Source organism: Hevea brasiliensis, chromosome 8 (assembly GCF_030052815.1).
Source record: "Hevea brasiliensis isolate MT/VB/25A 57/8 chromosome 8, ASM3005281v1, whole genome shotgun sequence".
NCBI classification, from domain to species: Eukaryota; Viridiplantae; Streptophyta; class Magnoliopsida; order Malpighiales; family Euphorbiaceae; genus Hevea; species Hevea brasiliensis.
Window position 1 is genome coordinate 42282135 of NC_079500.1, and position 19262 is coordinate 42301396.

The following is a 19262-nucleotide window of genomic DNA, read 5'->3' on the forward strand; positions in this document are numbered from 1 at the left end:
GGACATCAAAACTGAAAATTTGAAATTATGCCTAGGAGACCTAAAAGTTGAAGGGACAACCAAAATCAACAAATTAAGCAACCAAAATGTGGTATGTGGGTGAAATTGAAATTCCCATACCTATTATGCATAAGAAAGTCAACAATTTGACTTGAATAGTATAGTGAATAGTAAACCCGAAATGCAAAATTCAAAGAACGTTAAATTAAGCATATTAGAGCTAGATATTAGTAATTGTGAATTTATTATTGAATTTATTATACATTATGATACTGAAACACTATAAAATTGTGTGTTTCAGTTGAAAAGAATACCGAGAAAGAACCTGAGACATCGAGTCAAGGCCTGGAGGCAACTCGCACAAGGTTTGTGCACAACATAAAATTTTTCTATAAATTCTCTTGATAATTTGTTTTGATGAATAAATTGTGAATTATTTTTATTGCAAATTTGTGAATGAAATGAATATTATACTTTTGACTTAAATTGTTGGAAATTTAATTGTATGTGTTTAAATTGTCAATAAATGTTTAGTAAATTGTTAAGATAGTTTTGAAACCACAGTGTCATGACCACATATCTAAATGCCTCACTAGCTTGACTAGTGGGAGGAATTAGTTTTGAATTTTGAATTCCCTCTCTGGCTGAAGTGTTGAGGTGTGTGCCAGTAGAGGAAGAAAATTAATTGGGTACCCATAATTTAACCTAGCTAGCCTTGAGATTCCTCATAAGCCCCCGGCTATTGAGATGAACATTGTACTAATGGCATGATATAACTGTGTGTTTTTACGAAATTTGTTTTGAGACTTCTGAAATGAGACTGTTTTGACTAAAATCATAAATTGTGTTTTGTATTTGTTTTCATTTTCAGTACCATATTAGAATAAACGTGATTTGATTTATGCATAAGATTTTATTTTAGTATGTTGTGCACCACTGAGTCATATTACTCAGCGATGGCTGTTTATTGCTGTCGCAGATAGAGAGACTAGTAGAGCAGCGGAGTGAGCTGTTGAGAATTTTAGAGCTACTTCTGGACCTTTTGTCGGGTATAATTTTATACCCTGATTGTACATGTTTATTTTGATATAATTGACTGTATGTAAATTTGTAAAGTGGTTATGAGCAGTTGTACAGATTTTGTAATAATATTATTTTGGATTTTCTAATGTAAATTTTGGACTGATAAATGTAAATTAATTTTTCTTTAATGCAATGTGTATGAAATTAATTATTACTATTTTTGGAAATAATTGAATTGAAATTTTGAGTTGTGAAATATTGATTGAATTGTGGAGTTTGGAGGAAACTGTGCTGATTTGAGTTATAATAGTGGTTGTGAATTTGCAAAATTTTCGGTTTTCTATAGGTAATAGTGAATTTGTGAATTTGCAAAATATTGAGTTATAGTAATAGTGTTATATTGTAAGTGTTTTCTATAGGTAAAATTTCCGGTTTTCCCAAATACAGCTAGCACTCTGCTAATTTTTTTTTTAAATTTGTGAAAAAATAAAAATGAACAAAAATTTTATCAAATCTTTAAACTTTAAGTCAATGTTTTTAATACCTGCTAGAAAAGCTCACCACTTTCAAAAAGTAAGAAAATTGTTTTAAAATCCCTTATAGTATATTTAATGGGTTATTGGTAGATGGAGTTGGTAATTCATTAAGTATACTGGGGGATCATGTTATGCCTTACAGAGGGGTAAGGTGTGACATGTTTAAGTGGTATCAAAGCAAATTTTTAAAGTATGTTTTGACTTGTGAATTTGCCTATTTCTTTGATAAGTACAACTGCTCAATATCCTTATTTGTTACATACAATGAATTACATTATAAATATGAACTAACGGAGGGAAATCTCCTTGTGTTATTTGTTCAGGAGATATCCTACCGCTGATTTGAAATGGAAGAAGGGGACCACTCAGTTGAACAATCTGTAGAGATTAAGGCACAAGAGGAAGCCCCAGCTCTATTAAATGTTAGTGGTTTAGTGGCACCAGCCCCACAAATGCCTTAGTTTTACACAATTCTCCTAGCAAATGGCTACAATGTTCCAACAGATGGCTGGAAGTATGCCTACTCAAGCTCCACTTCAGATACCTGTGGTGCAACCTCAGCCTCCAGCCAGGCAATATGACAAGCTAATTAAGTTTCGGGCTACAGAGTTTAAGGGCATAGTGGACCCTTTAGAGGTAGAGCAGTGGCTAGAGAGAATGGATAGAGTATTCAAGAAACTGCACTGCACGGATGAATTGAAATTTGAATATTCAGTGTTACTACATCAAAGGGATGCGTATGACTGGTGGAATATCATCCTCCACAGCTTGGTGGAACGTCCAGTATTGACCTAGGACGACTTCATCAGAGAGTTCAGACATAAATATATCCCAGATGCATATATAGACCAGAAGCTACAAGAATTTTTAAGTCTGAAGCAAGGGAATCGGTCTGTGGCAGAGTATGAAAGGGAGTTCTCTCATTTAAGCCACTATGCAGGGAGTCTCCTATCTAACTGCAAAGAAAGATGTAAGAGGTTTGAAACCAACTTGAAACCTAGTCTGAGGATGCAAGTGGTTGGATTCAGACATAATAACTTCTCTGAGCTCATCTCTCAAGCACTTGAGTTAGAAAGAATTGAGTCAGAAGGGGCACCAATGAAAGAGAAAATAGAGAAGATAAAGAAATCAGAAAAAGAAAAAAGTGGAAAGGCAGTGGATCAAAGTTCCAGTGGCAATATTGGAAAAAGAAAGAAATTTGGGGGATCAGGCAGAGGAGGAAGGTCTGGTAGAGGTAGATTTTCTGGACAGAGACCCCCTTGGTCTGGTCAGCAGACTTCTAGGAGTTCTCACCCTCCACGCCCTTGTGAGACATGTGGCAAGGCCCATGGTGGGATATGTTACTAGGCTACAGGAGCCTGTTTTAACTGTAGAGGCACCGGCCATATTTCCAAGGACTGCACCAGCGCCCGTAGATTTGGGCCAGCTCCTACTACTGTAGAAGGATCCATTCAGAGTTCTGCTACCAAAGGTTCACTACCAGTTAGTAGAGGAAGAGACAGAGGTAGAGGCAGTACTTCTGGCAGTCAGGGTACAGTAAACAAGTCAAAGCAAGGTAGTGCTCCGGCCAGAGTTTACACCATGAAACAGTGATAAGAGGCAGAGATTTCTAATATTGTGGTCGATACATTTTCTATCTCTGATCAAGAAGTGTTTGTCTTGTTTGATCCGAGTTCTACCCACTCATATGTTAGCGCTACCATAGTCAGTTCCCTTGTTGTTCCGTGTGTTAAAATGGGTTTTGAGGTGCTAGTAACTAGTCTGTTAGGACAAGAGGTCCGGGTCAATAGAATCTATAGAGAATGTCCTTTGGTGATCCAAGGACACACTTTTCTATCAGATTTGATTGGAATGCCCCTTTAGAGATTATGATATCATCTTGGGTATGGATTGGTTAGCTAGGCACCATGCAATGATTGACTGTAGACTAAAGATAGTCACTTTTGATCTCCCTCTGTACGGTGATGTGGTAATACTTAGGGAGAGGCAGTTATTGCCATCAAACATCATTTCGGCTACACTAGCCAGGAAGATGATTAGAAAAGGGTGTGAAGCATACTTGGCACATGTAATAGACACCCAAGTGGGGAGTCCAGTATTGAGAGACATCCCTACAGTATGCGACTTTCCGGATGTGTTCCCTGATGAGTTGCCAGGATTACCTCCGGAAAGAGAGGTGCAGTTTGAGATTAATGTCATGCCTGGTGTGGACCCAATTTCTATAATACCGTATAGAATGGCACCAGCAGAACTAAAAGTGCAGTTGCAAGAGTTGCTTGAGAAGGGCTTTAGCTGCCCTAGTGTGTCACCTTGGGGAGCACCAGTGTTATTTGTTAAGAAGAAAGATGGCACTCTCCACTTATGCATTGACTACCGGCAATTGAATAAGGTGACAATAAAGAATAAATATCCATTACCCCGCATTGATGACTTGTTGATCAGTTGAGGGGTGCAGCTGTGTTCTCCAAAATTGACTTAAGATCAGTTATTATCAGCTAAAGGTGCAAGAATAGAGTATCCTTAAAACTACCTTTAGAACTCGATATAGCCATTATGAGTTCTTAGTCATGCCATTCGGGTTAACTAATGCTCCAACTGCTTTTATGGATCTAATGAACACTATTTTCAGACCATACCTCGATCAGTTTGTGGTGGTATTCATCGATGACATATTGGATTATTCGAGGAGTGCAGAGGAGCATGATAGACATTTGCAGATTATACTACAGACTTTGAGGGAGAAATAGTTATACGCCAAACTATCAAAGTGTGAATTTTGGCTGAAAGAAATTTCTTTCTTAGGGCACATAGTGTTGGTAAAAGGCATTAAGGTAGATCCTAGCAAGATTAAAGCTATCCTTAATTGGAAGCCACCCATGAATGTTATAGAAATTCACAGTTTTCTGGGTTTAGCTGGATACTATCGCCGATTTGTGAAGGGTTTCTCTATGTTAGCTTCTCCACTGACCAAGTTGCTTTGGAAAGATGTGAAAGTTCAGTGGATGGATAAATGCCAGCATAGCTTTGATGAGTTGAAGAGATGTTTGACTGAAGCTTCAGTCCTTACTTTACCTACACCGGGTAAAGAATATATAGTTTACAGCGACGCTTCTCACAATGGGTTAGACTGTGTATTGATGCAAGATCGGAATGTCATTGCTTATGCATCACGCCAGCAGAAATCACATGAGAGGAATTATCCGAATCATGACTTGGAGCTTGCAGCTATTGTGTTTGCTCTTAAGATCTAGAGACAATACTTATTTGGGGAGAAGTGTTACATCTACACAGATCATAAGAGTTTGAAGTATTTGGGCACTCAGAAAGAGTTGAATTTGAGACAAAAAAGATGGTTAGAATTGATTAAAGACTATGATTGTCTACTAGACTATCAGCCAGGAAAAGCTAATGTTGTGGCTGATGTCTGAAGTCGCAAGACTATAGCAAGTTTACGAGTTTCTCCTTTATTTCTGATTCATGAGTTGAGAGCATTGCATGCCAGCTTAGAGATTAATAATGAGGAGCAGACAGTAGTTGCATGGCATGTACAGCCAGTGTTGATTGATCAGATCAAAATGGCTGCTCAGAATGATGAAAGATATAAAAAACTACTAGAAGAAGTTCGGCAGGGAAAGAAACAAGAATTCTCAATAAGAGATGATGGTCTACTATTACACCAGGGCAGAATGTGTATTCCTAATGATGTTAGCTTGAGACAGATCATTATGAAGGAAGCACATGAGTCTCCTTTTGCTATACACCCTAGTGGCACTAAGATGTACTGAGGATTAAAGGAGCATTACTGGTGGATGGGTATAAAAAGGGATGTAGCTGATTTTGTCTCCAAATGGCTAACTTGTCAGCAAGTAAAGGCAGAGCATTAAGTACCAACTAGTTTGTTACATCCATTACCAATACCGGAATGGAAACGGGAGAGAATAACTATGGATTTTGTGATGGGACTTCCGAAGACACAGAAGAGTCATGATGCAGTATGGGTTATAGTTGACAGACTGACTAAGTCTGCTCACTTTCTGCCTGTCCGGATGGACTATAGTTTAGAAAAATTGGCCAAGTTGTACATTGATGAGATAGTAAGACTGCATGGAGTGCCAGTATCCATTGTATCTGACAGAGATCCTAGGTTCACTTATAGATTCTGGGGTAGTCTTCAGCGAGCCCTAAGAATTAGATTGAACTTCAGTACAGCATTCCACCCACAGACAGATGGCCAATCTGAGAGGGTAATTCAGATCTTGGAGGATATGCTACGGGCTTGTGTGATTGATTTTGAGGGTAGTTGGGACACGCGCTTGCCTCTGATTGAGTTTGCTTACAACAACAACTACCAATCAAGCATTCGGATGCCTCTATATGAAGCTTTGTATCGTAGAAAGTGCAGAACTCCTTTGTGTTGGGATGAAGTGGGTGAAAGAAAGATGATTGGGCTAGAAATTGTTCAGCAAACTGAGGAGAAAATCAGATTGATCAGAGATCGACTCAAGGCTGTGTTAGATCGTCAGAAGTCCTATATTGATCTGAAGAGAAAGGATATTGACTATACAGGGGGTGAGAAAGTATTCCTCAAAGTTTCTCCTCGGAAGTAAATTATGAGATTTGGCAGAAAGGGGAAACTGAGTCCTCATTTCATCGGACCATATGAGGTTCTGGAGAGAGTGGGTCCCTTGGCATACCATTTAGCACTACCCCCAGAGTTAGAGAAGATACATAACGTCTTTCATGTGTCTATGTTGAGGAGGTACAGATCAGACCTATCTCATGTACTACTAGTAGAAGACATTGAGGTGAATCCAAACCTAACAGATGAGGAAGAACCCATAGAGATTTTGGCTTATGAGGTGAAGCAGCTACAGAACAAGCAAATACCGTTGGTAAAGATTATGTGGAACCATCATTCAGGTCAGAAGGCTACTTGAAAACGAGAGGAGGATATGAGAAGACAACACCCACAGCTGTTCAGAGACTGATACCAAGTAAAATTTCGATATGAAATTTATTTTAAGGGGGGAGAATTGTAACACCCCTATATGCATAGCCTAGTATATTTCACTGTTCCGGTGACCAGTGTCGGTCCGAACAATTAAGGGGATTAGAACAACATCGAAGACACCTAGATAAGCCCTGAATACAAATGAATAGTAATTGCCAGATAGTTAAATATAAATAAGAAAAACAGAACACAACAGGTTAAATGAGCCGGGAGTCACAGCGATGGGTGACATTCCCTGGAAGTGACTGCAAGGTCAGTTTTAACCCAAATTTTAAACCAAAAAATGTGACGCCGCGGTCCTAAGGACTACTGTGAACCTAGTGGAAAAGAGAAAATCATAAAAAAGAGCTGATAAGTAGGTCAAATAATTAGGTCAGGACTTCGAAAGAAATACGAATTATTTGCAAACCGGGTCAAACCAGGGAGGGGCAAATTGGTCAATTCACCCCTAGAGGTGACTCCTGACCTAACTGTCCAATAAAAACGAAAAAATGAAAATTTTGGAATATAGAATTAAACTAAAGAAACAAGGAAAAATAAAGGAAATGGAAAAAGGAAAGGAAATTGAATTTTGACATCACCTTAGTGACATCATACATGATGTCAAAAATAAATCTAATTACTTTAATTTTTAACAAAGTCAAAAAGTAAGTTAAATAAACAAAATTAAAGAAAAAAAACAAAATGTCATATTCTTTCTCCCATGGTTGCCGTCTACTCTCATCTCTCTCTCTCTCTCCAAGCAAAACCTCCATTGAAGCTTGATCTTAAGCTTCTCAAACCCTAAAAACTCCCCATAAATTCCCCTAAAATTCTTAAATTTCCTTACTTTGACAACTTGAAAAGAAGCTTGAAGAAGAAAAAGGGAGGAGAAAAGGAAAGAATTGTAACACCCCTCACCCGACTATAGTGTAGCCGAGCAAAGTGTGCTACATTCGGTGCCGGAGCACCCTATCTTATCTTACTTTATTCCTTTCATAATTTGATCTTATTATATTTTAATATTAATTATTTTTCGACGGAGAAACCAGCGGAGTTTCCCCTATTTTATTACCAGTTGACGTATTTTACTATTTACCTATTTGAAAATTTCAATAATATTTTACAAATAAAATCTCATCAATTATTTTCATAACCATTTCATAATTCACATCTCATTCATATATCTCAATTTCATATTCATTTCCATGCATTATCTATATATTTCAAATCTGTCTTCGAATCCATACAATCTCATTCATGCTCAAATCACATAAATAAAATTTTCAAATTTCTTTAATTTACATAATTTCATAATTTACATGATATATAAATTAATTACACATGAAAAAGCTAATTTATTAAATTACATTACATTTCTATTAATTACCTGCTCATAATCTACATTATAATACAATATCTAGCATTTTATACTAAATACAAAATATGATCTATATGGGCCCTATCTACATGCATTGTTGAGGAGGTGACAACCTTGAATACTCCAGCCACTTCTGCAGATCTGGACTCCAAAAATCTTAGTCAAAGTACCTAAGCGAGGAAACAAATCCATCGCGCTAAGCATTGCTGCTTAGTGGTGCAATAATAGAACAAGAAAATAAAATATACAAATAAAGAAAGAACGAAGCATAATTTGAATATTTAAGAATCTGTTTAATTTAATACAAGGTGTCTAATATTAATTATCTTTTGTTCTCATTTGTTTCGCTTTGGAAGCGTTTAATTCCGAAATTCAAAGTGATAATATACAACATACAGAATTAATAAAAATACTCAGTTTATATTTATATGGCAATAGAAGGTACATTTAAAATATTTAGTTAAGTTATACCTATTTTTGCAACTCTTTTATCATTTTACTTATACTTAATTTTCGTATTTTCTTTAATAATCGGTTCACAGTTATACTTTTCCATTCATTTGGTTGCCCAAGTAACCTATACTGGATGACTGGACTGGATAACGGGTCGTTGGCACTGGACACCGCGGTGCCTCGGGCCGTCATACCATGGGACGCAGAACGTCAGCCACGTATGCAGTCAGTATGGCTAAAAAGCCATGATAACACATAATGGGGCATAAAAGCCATGAATGTTGGCATAAAGCCATGAATACTGGCATAAAGCCATGAATACGGGCATAAAGCCATGAATACAGGCATAAAGCCTTTCGCAGTACTGCTAAAACAATACCCTATTGGCATGCCAAACTATCCAATCTGACACACATGTCTAGGCAATACAAGGGCACATAATATCATTAAATATTAATATATTGTGTTTTATGAGTTTATTATTTCATGATAAATTTCAATTATAATTCATACATTCATTTGATCATTTATATGATCACAATTCACATCAATTATCCTTTTATATTATTGTGCTCAAAATTCTTCTCCTCTCTACAATAATGAGAACTAATGTCTCATTCATACATTAATATGGTTCATTTATTTATTCATTATGTTATTCATATTGATCACAATTCTAAACAATGGTTCACATGTACCATTGTATTCAAAACATTTTTCCTTTCTCATTTATACATTCAAGAATCTACTTATGTAATTACAAATTTTATATTTCAAGTTGAGTTACTAATATTTTATGAATTCCATTTGTGATAGGCATATAAGCCCTAACTATCTATTCACATCAATTAGGTGACTTATTTTTCATGTTTCAAGTAATCCATGAATATTTCATGGATTTCAAATTTATAGCCTTAATTTCTTTTTAACAAATTTGACTAGGATGCATAGTCCACATTTGTCATACATGTGACACCCCTTACCCGACTACAGTGTAGCCGAGCAAGTTATGCCACTCAGTGTGCCGGAGCACTCTATTTTATCTTAATTCATTTTTATCATAGTTTTGAAAATAACTTGTGAAATATAATTCATTTATTGAAATTGTAATTTATTTGAGGTTTCGAAAACTTTATAGAAAATCCGGCGGAGTACCGGCTAAAAATGGAGAAAACAGTTCTTCGGAACCTGTGAAAAATACTTCCTATGATCATATTCAATCAATCCCAACTCCAATTATCAACAAAGTCTCAGAATAATTTCATCAATTTCATTTATTTCTCAATCATTCATCTCATGGTACTCATATACAATTCACATTTTGTATCACATCAAGTTACAGCAATTTCTTAACGATTCCTCTATTTATCATTTCACATCATCATTAGACTCAAATCATAAATAAATTCTCACATGTGATTTATAATCACAAATTACAAGTACTTACATTAATACAAAATTATATTACATTTGTTCAAATACATATGATAAAATAAGAGTTTAATTACCAAATTTACAAAAATCTCAAAATACAAAATGGGACCTAGTGTCCTACCAATGCACTGTAGTCTGTGAGGTGACACGGACACTATGCAGAACTGTGAACTGCCTTACCGAATCTGTGGTCTACTGGGCCCTCTGTCCAAATCTTCAGTACCTACGCGTTGCAAAAGCGACGCGCTAAGCATAAAGCTTAGTGGTGCCAATAATACAAGAAAATATAATATGCAAATAAAAATAATAATTTCCTTGCTATTGTGTTCATAAGAAATGAGTAATTACTAACTTATTGTTTAGTCGAGGGCTAATCATGTTTTATGATATTAACTTCTTCATGCATTTCGTTAATTTTTTTTTTCTTCATGATCTTGAGCTTCCTTGTATTTTTTTAATCATTCCTGATACTTAATTTTCGTATTTTCTTTAATAATCAGTTCACAGTTATGCTTTTCCATTCATTTGGTTGCCCAAGTAACCTATACTGGATGACTGGACTGGATAACGGGTCGTTGGCACTGGGCACCGCGGTGCCTCGGGTCTTCATACCATGGGACGCAACGTCAACCATGTATGCGACAAGATGGCTAAAAAGCCATGATATCACATAATCGGGCATAAAAGCCATGCATACGGGCATAAAAGCCATGAATACGGGCATAAAGCCATGAATACAGGCATAAAGCCTTTCGCAGTACTGCTAAAACAATACCCTATTGGCATGCCAAACTATCCAATCCGACACACATGTCTAGGCAATACAGGGGCACATAATATTATTAAATGTTCATAAGTTTTATTATTTCATTTTATGTTCCAATTATCGTTCATATTATTTTAATTTTATTTATAGTAGAAGCATAAATCTTCAAATCTTATTTTTATATAATTTATGCATTCATCATACCATTCACGTTAATTGCAATTTACATCAATCGATTTTCATGTACCATTTGTACATCGAAATATTTCCATTTCTCTCATGATGAGAGCAATCAACCCATTTACACATTCATGTGATTCATCTAATCGTTACAATATTTATATGAATTAGTATTCACATTATTACCTCTCGTGTACCAATTTTTGTACAAGGTATTATAATCCTATTTGAAACAAAGACGTAAATCCTAATGATAACTTTATCTCATTTATACTCTAAACAATCCATTTGTGTTAATTACATTTTATATTTCAAGTTGTATTACTTATGTAATATGTGTTATTTTGTTTACTATTCACCTTACTTGTCAACCAAAATGTTGACTTTTTCATACACAATAAATTTATTGAACCTAAGTTCTCAAAGATACCACATTTTGCATTTAAAACTTGTTGGAATAAGTCACAAATACCATTTCCAAACTTAAAACCAAGAGAAACAAAATTTTCAGTTTTTGAAGCTTAACTTTACTATTCTATTAAACACTGTTACATTGGGAATTTGAGGAAATGGTAAACATGAAAGTTGTTCCTTATTTTGTCTAGTTGAATTTCTTTTTTTGAATCACTCCATTTGGAGTTTTGTAGCTCAAGTTATGGCCAAAATAAGTTTACTGTTCACGTGCACTGTTCATGCTAAGATTTTGGGTTTGGCAGATTTTTTGTCCAACTTTGGTCAGTAATTTGATCAAGTTAAGTTCATAATTTGGTCTAACTTTCTTCTTATGAAATGTTCTACCATACCTTAAGTTTCCATCGGTTCAAGAATCGCCTAAATCTGAGTTTTCTAGAGAGAGTTATAGTCCTCCAAACATTACTGCTCAAATGAAAATCTGCAGAGTTGCAGGTTTGATAACTCAACTTTGCCCAATAATTTGAATGGGTTAATGGCATAATTTGGGGTGATGTTCCTCATGAAAGTTGTTTGTATATATCCTATCTTGTTGCTGTAAAAATTTCAGGTCAATTTGACCATTCTACAGTGAGTTATGGCCAAATGAACAGTTACTGTTCATTTGGTCATTTCTGCAGGTGCTGTTGCAGGGTATCCGGATTGAGGCCAACTTTTGGTCCTCTTGCTTTAGTCTTTTGGGCATGGTTTCTTCAGCAAAAATGTGCCATTATAAGCCTAGTTTCATGTCCAATTGACCAAACACCAATTGGACCAACACAGCCAAAGATATGGCAGTCCAAGTGGGCTGGAATCACAGCCTCCCATCAGTTACCCTAGGCAGCCTACCAATTCAGTTTGCATCACTCTAAATCTCTTCAAATTATGGTGAACTTACCTCAAATGGTCACTAATTGACCCTTATAAGGTTCACTTACCACTTCATAAGCCAAAACCAAATATCACTCTCCAAAACCCTAGTTTCCCATTGTGATTCACACTAGTTACCCTAGTTAATACACTAACTCATTATCTATGCATATAAATACCTTAAACATCATATTGAACTAAGTATGTTAATTAAGGTTTCTGAGTAAATTGATTTGGACATTAGGGTTTGGAAAGGTGAAAATGTGACTTGGCTTAGGAAATTGTTAGAGAACTTTTTAATGGTCAATTAGTGACTATTTTAGGTAAGTTGACCATAAAATGGACTGAAAAATAGGATTGCAATTAAAGTTGCAGGCTGCCCTAGGACAGCAGCAAAGGGACTGAAAATTCAGTCCACTTGCACTGCCATAACTTGGGCTGTGTTAGTCCAATTGGTGTTTTGCCAATTGGACATGAAACTGGGCTTATAATGGCACATTTTTTCTGAAGAAACCATGCCCAAAAGACCAAAGCAAGAGGACCAAAACTTGGCCCCAATCCGGATACCCTGCAGCTGATGCTGCAGAATTGACCAAATGAACAGTAACTGTTCATTTGGCCATAACTCACTGTAGATATGGTCAATTGACCTGAAATTTTTACAGCAACAAGTTAAGACCTAGAAAAACAACTTTCATGAAAGAACCTACCCCAAATTATGGCTAGAACCTAACCCAAATGGCAGTGGAAGTCACTGTTCATGTTACTGTAGATATGGTAATTTCTGCAGAATGCAAATCCGGCCAACTGTGGTTTTTGGACCATATCTGGAGCTCCAAAACTCCAAATGGAGTGATTCAAAAAAATAAATTCAACTAGACAAAATAAGGAACAACTTTCATGTTTTACATTTCTTCAAATTCCCACAGTAACAGTGTCCAATGGAACAGTGAAGTTGACTCACCAAAACTGAAAATTCTGCTTGTGTTGGTTTAAACTTGAAATGGTATTAACACTTAATGCCAACAAGTTTTAAACACAAAATGTGGTATGTTGGGAGTGCCAAAGTCAATGTACATATTTTCTATCCAAAAGTCAACATTTTTGTTGACCAATGAGGTGAATAGTAACACCAAAACATGAAATTCACAAATTGAAGAATTTAAAAGTTTCAAATGCCCTAGTATACCTAACAAGATTGGTTTGGATAGTTTGGCATGCTAATAGGGTTCAGTTAGCAGTACTGCACATGGCAATATGCCATTCCGTGATTTCATGGCTTTTAGCCATTCTGACTTTGTATTGAGACTTGGCCTTGTGCCTGATATTATTTACAGCTTGTTAGCTGTTCTGTTGCACACCGGGAGATGCATATGTGACCGATGGTGTGACGGCCAGAGGTGCTAGGTACCCAGTGCCAGTTTACCCGTTATCTAGTCCAGTCGTCTAGTGTAGGTTACTTGGGGCAACCAAATGAATAAAAGTGGACAAAGTAAATTGTAGGCCTTGTAAGCTAAAATGAGCTTGATTTTGATGATAACAAAACTTAATGAAATATACATTAACCTTTTGTGCATAAGTATTTGAAGTGATTTTATAGGTCATGATATGCAAAGACACTGATGGAAGGACTATTCTATTGACATGGCTGATATAAAAGGAGTTTATCATCTTGTATAACACAAGACGAATCAAAGTCCATGAAGAAATATGATAGAAATTTAGGTCCATTGTATAAGATTAGAGAATTTATGCCATTTGAGACCTAAAATCAATTTTGTTTTTAGATTCAAGGGTTTAGAAAGTGTTTTTATATCATTCCTAAGGTTTTTGAATGGTCAAAATAATTTTTACAACCTTTCTTCAAAAACTCAAAATTTCAATTTTTAAGTCAGGCAGTAGCGAAATTAGTTAACCCGTTGCAAAAATTAGTTAACTAGTTTTGATGTCTAAAATTCTCTATCTTACAAAACTAGTTAACCGATGAAAATTTTAGTTAACTATTTTTATGACCTGACCTGACTCAACTCTGCTGCACGACTTTCTAAGCAATAACAGCTAGTTTTTTGAAAATTAAAGAGCCGTTAGACACACTCTCCAGCAGACGTTTTTGGCAATGAAAAGCACCTATAAAAGGCATCATTTACTACAATTCTAACTAATGAAAGTGTTCTTATTCATAGTGAATTTATTGTGGTTTTTAAAGCTTTCATTCAATTACTCTTGAGCTTGAGTGGCAAATCTTCTCTCTCAATCTTCTAGCATTAAATTCTATATTTGAGAGTTATTGAGAGTGATTTCTTCTACATCAAAACCTATTTAAGGTTGTGTAAGTGTGAGGACACACTTGTGGAAGGTTTTCAAGCACCTTGTGAAGCTTGTGGGAGGTTTTTCAAGCACCTTGTGAAGCTTGTGGTCTTTTGTGGGAAGCAAAGACGTTGTAAAGGTCCTCAAGCACCTGGGAAGCTTGTTGATATTGTAAAGGCTTTGAATCTTGCCTGTTGAAAAGATCAAATAGTGGAGTGACTCTCAAAGTGGGACTTTGGGAAGAGTGGATGTAGGCTAAGAGAGCCGAACCACTATAAACATTGTGTTTGATTCTCTTCTTCCCTTAACTCTTTAATTTTCAGCACTTTAATTTTCTGATTATATATATTGAATGTGTTGAGAATTTGTTTATTGAGCTAATATTGCAAACTCTGAATTTTATGTGAGAAAATACACTTGATATCAAGTACTTATTTTGTGTATGAACTAGTATTTGTGCATAACTTGATTGATTACTTAAATTACACCCTAGGAACAGAGTTATACACATACATAGAAGTGCAAAGCCTCAATTTTTCATTAAGTCTAGAGCAAGGGCTGAAAAATTGTCTAAAGTGTCCAATTCACCCCCCTCTTGGTCACTTTCTTTGGGACAACAAATTGGTATCAGAGCTTGTCTCTCTTGCTTGAGGTTTAAACACCTTAGAGAGATCCTACAATGGCTAGCACATCTAACATAGCTGGTATCCCTGCACCTTTAGCTGAAGCACACTCTATCACTAGACCACCTTTGTTTAATGGTTCTAATTATTCTTTTTAGAAAGTGAGGATGAGAAACTTTATTCAATCTGTTGATATTGAAGCATGGCAAAGAATTGTTAAAGGTCCTGAAATTCCATTAGAATTGCATGCTGATGGTTATAGAGAAAAACTAGAAGATGAATATAATGAACTTGATTGGAAGAAAGTTTCTTCAAATGCTAAAGCTTTAAACATTCTTCATTGTGCACTTGATGCAACTGAGTATAATCGTATTTCAGGTTGTGCATCTGCAAAAGAAGTGTGGGATAAACTTGAAGTCACATATGAAGGGACTAATCAAGTGAAGGAATCAAAAGCAAATAGGCTTGTTCGGGAATATGAACTATTTGAGATGAAACCTGGAGAAACCATTTTAGAAATGAGCATAAGATTTACTGATCTGGTGAATATTCTCAAAGCTCTTGAAAAAGAATTCACTGAAGAAGAGTTAGTCAAGAAAGTCTTGAGGTCACTACCTAAATCATGGGAAACAAAGGTTACAGTGATCTTTGACACCAAAGATTTCTCCAAATTCACTTATGATGAGCTGATTGGTTCTCTTATTGCTCATGAAATGCTTTATGACAAGAGCAAAAGCAATGTAGATGATGAAAAGAAAAAGAGAGGAATTGCCTTAAAGTCAAGCCAAGAGGATGAATTAAGGAAAACTATAGCTTTTAAGGCTGCCTCAAGTGACAGCTCCAATTGTTTAAGTGATGAAGATGATCTTGCCATGATTACAAGAAGATTCAAGAAAGCATTCAAAAAGGGAGGTTCAAAATATAAGAAATTCCTGAAGAAATATTCTCCCAAAGGTGAAACAAGCAAAGATCAAAGTGAGATTAAATGCTTTGAATGCAACAAACCTGGTCACATCAAGCCAAATTGTCCTAAACTGAAAAAGAAGAATTCAAAGGACAAGAGCAAGAAAGCCTTGGTTGCTGGTTGGATGGATAGTGATGATTCCTCAAGTGATAACTCTAGTGACAAGGAGGTTGCACACATTTGTCTCATGGCTCTAGGAGAGGATAAACCAGAAAGTTCCCAACAAAGAGAAATCAACGCTGAGGTAAATAATTCTGACTCTCTTAGTATTGAAGATTATGAAGAAGCATTTGCCAAATTATATGAAGAATACAAAGTTTATAAGAAAAAATGTTCTGCTTTAAATAAAGAAATAGCTTCCTTAAGAGCTGAAAATGATTCTATGAGCATTGTTGTACAAGAAAATAAATTTTATAAAAATCAAATGCTCTTGTATGATGAGCTGAATAAGGAGTTAGAAGATTCAAAAATTGCTTGTGAAAAACTCATTGAGAAAAACAGGATTTTAGAAACTAAGGTGGAATCTTTGACCAATGATTTAGCTAAATTCACAAATGGCACACAAATTCTTGATACGTTACTTGGTTCTCAAAGATTATCAAATCAAAAATCTGGTCTTGGTTATGATGGATTCATGCACTATGGAAAATACAAAAATTTCTTTGTAAAAGCTTCATCTCATTCATTATCAAATGTCATTTGCTTTTACTGCAACCAAAATGGTCATATGGTTAGTCATTGTCCCATAAGGAAAGGTTCCTCAAAAGTAAAAAGGATATGGGTGCCTAAAGGAACAATTCCTAATGTCTCTAACCCTCAAGGACCCAAACTTGCTTGGGTACCTAAGAAATACTCAATAAATTTCAGGTATGTCTTAGAAGCAAGCAAGAGTGTGAACAATGGTATGTTGATAGTGCTTGTTCAAGACACATGACTGGAGACAAAGAAAAATTTTCAAACCTCACCTTGAGAAGTGGTGGACATGTGAGATTTGGGGACAAAGGCAAAGCTTACATCATTGGAAGTGGCTCTATTGGGAAAAATCCAAGCATAAAGGATGTCGCATTAGTTGAAGGTTTGAAATTCAATCTCCTTAGTGTAAGTCAATTATGTGATAAAGGTTACAAAGTTACTTTTAATTCTACACATTGTGAGATTAGAAGTTTGCATAATGATCATACATTATTCATTGCACCTAGAAGTGAAAATGTGTATTTGCTTAATTTGAATATTATTGAAAATGGAAATGAAAGATGCCTTGTATCTCTTGAAGAAGATAGTTGGTTGTGGTATAGAAGACTTGGTCATGCTAGTATGCATGTGATTTCAAAACTTTTAAGATATGACCTTGTTAAAGGTTTGCCAAAAATTAACTTTGAAAAAGACCATGTTTGCAAGCCTTGTTCTCTTGGGAAACAAACCAAAGTTTCTTTCAAATCAAAGAATGTTATTTCAACATCTAGACCTCTTGAGTTGTTACATCTTGATTTGTTTGGTCCTATTACCCCTATTAGTCTTGGTGGTAAAGCGTATACCTTGGTCATAGTAGATGATTACACTAGGTATACATGGACATATTTTCTTGCACATAAGGATGAAACTTTTAGTATATTTATATCTTTTTGTAAGAAAGTACAAAGTGAAAAAGGCTTAGCCATTTCCTCCATTAGAAGTGATCATGGGAGAGAGTTTGAAAACCAATCTTTTGATGAATTTTGTTCAAACAATGGCATTTTTCATAATTTTTCAGCTCCTAGAACCCCACAACAAAATGGAGTTGTAGAGAGGAAAAATAGAACTTTACAAGAAATGGCAAGAACAATGCTTAGTGAACATAGTCTTCCAAAATATTTTTGGGCAGAAACCATAAACACTGCTTGCTATATCTTGAATAGAGCAATGATTAGGCCACTCTTAAAGAAAACCTCTTATGAATTATGGAAAGGGAGGAAGCCTAACATCTCTTACTTTCGTGCATTTGGTTGTAAGTGTTATATCTTGAACAATAAGAAAGATAATCTCAAAAAGTTTGATGTAAAATCAGATGAAGGTATTTTTCTAGGATATTCAATGCATAGCAAAGCTTATCGAGTCTTTAATAGGAGAACTTTGTTAGTTGAGGAAACCATTCATGTTATATTTGATGAAACTAACAACTTCTTGGAAAGAAAGATTGTTTGTGATGATGATGAACGAGGTGAAATTTTTGGAAGAAAAAAGGATGAGACTCAAAAGCAACAAAGTCAACCTATTGAGCCCCAAAGTGCATTTGGGAATGATATTGACAATAAAGATGCTAATGAGAAAGATCAAGAAGGTGATCAAGAAGTATTGCCCAATATTGAAGAACTCCAAATTGATGAACCACATCATGATGACCTACCTCAAGAATGGAGATATCATAGAGATCATCCAAAGGAGGACATAATTGATAGCCCTTCACAAAAGATGATGACAAGAGCTCAACTTCGAAAATACTTTGGTAACGTTGCATTTGTTTCTCAACTTGAACCAAAGTCTTATAATGAAGCTCAAAGTGATGAGAGTTGGATTCTTGCTATGCAAGAAGAACTCAATCAATTTGAGAGAAATAAAGTATGGAAACTTGTTCCTAGGCCTAGAAATTATTCTATCATTGGTACCAAGTGGGTTTTTAGGAACAAAATGGATGATAAAGGACATGTCATTAGAAATAAGGCTAGATTAGTTGCTCAAGGATATAATCAAGAGGAAGGTATTGATTTTGATGAGACTTTTGCTCCTGTTGCTAGAATTGAAGCCATTAGAATGTTATGTGCATTTGCATGTTATAAAAATTTTATGCTCTATCAAATGGATGTTAAGAGTGCGTTCTTGAATGGTTATATTGATGAAGAAGTTTATGTTGAACAACCACCAGGTTTTGAAAACTATGAATTTCCTAATCATGTTTATAAACTCACTAAGGCTTTATATGGATTGAAGCAAGCCCCTAGAGCTTGGTATGAGAGGCTTAGTAAGTTTCTTTTAGATAATGGTTTTCAAAGAGGAAAAGTAGACAACACACTCTTCACAAAAACACATAAACATGATATGCTTATCGTTCAAATTTATGTTGATGATATTATTTTTGGTGCTACTAATGCTTCTCTATGCAAAAGCTTCTCTAAGATGATGCAAAATGAATTTGAGATGAGCATGATGGGTGAACTTACCTTTTTCCTTGGACTACAAATTAAGCAACTCAATGGTGGCATCTTCATTAATCAATCCAAGTACATCAAAGATATGCTAAAAAAATTCAAG

The 19262-nt window shown here is 35.5% G+C and overlaps 1 protein-coding gene across 1 annotated transcript; it reads left to right on the forward strand.

Annotated features, from left to right (window-relative positions):
* The first annotated feature begins 15180 nt into the window (after positions 1-15180).
* On the forward strand, positions 15181-18754 carry LOC131182127 (uncharacterized). The gene is made up of 5 exons (XM_058150773.1): positions 15181-16641; positions 16845-17539; positions 17873-18294; positions 18367-18659; positions 18749-18754. Exons 1-5 carry the CDS (start codon positions 15181-15183, stop codon positions 18752-18754), a joined length of 2877 nt encoding a protein of 958 aa, XP_058006756.1.
* The last annotated feature ends 508 nt before the right edge of the window (positions 18755-19262 follow it).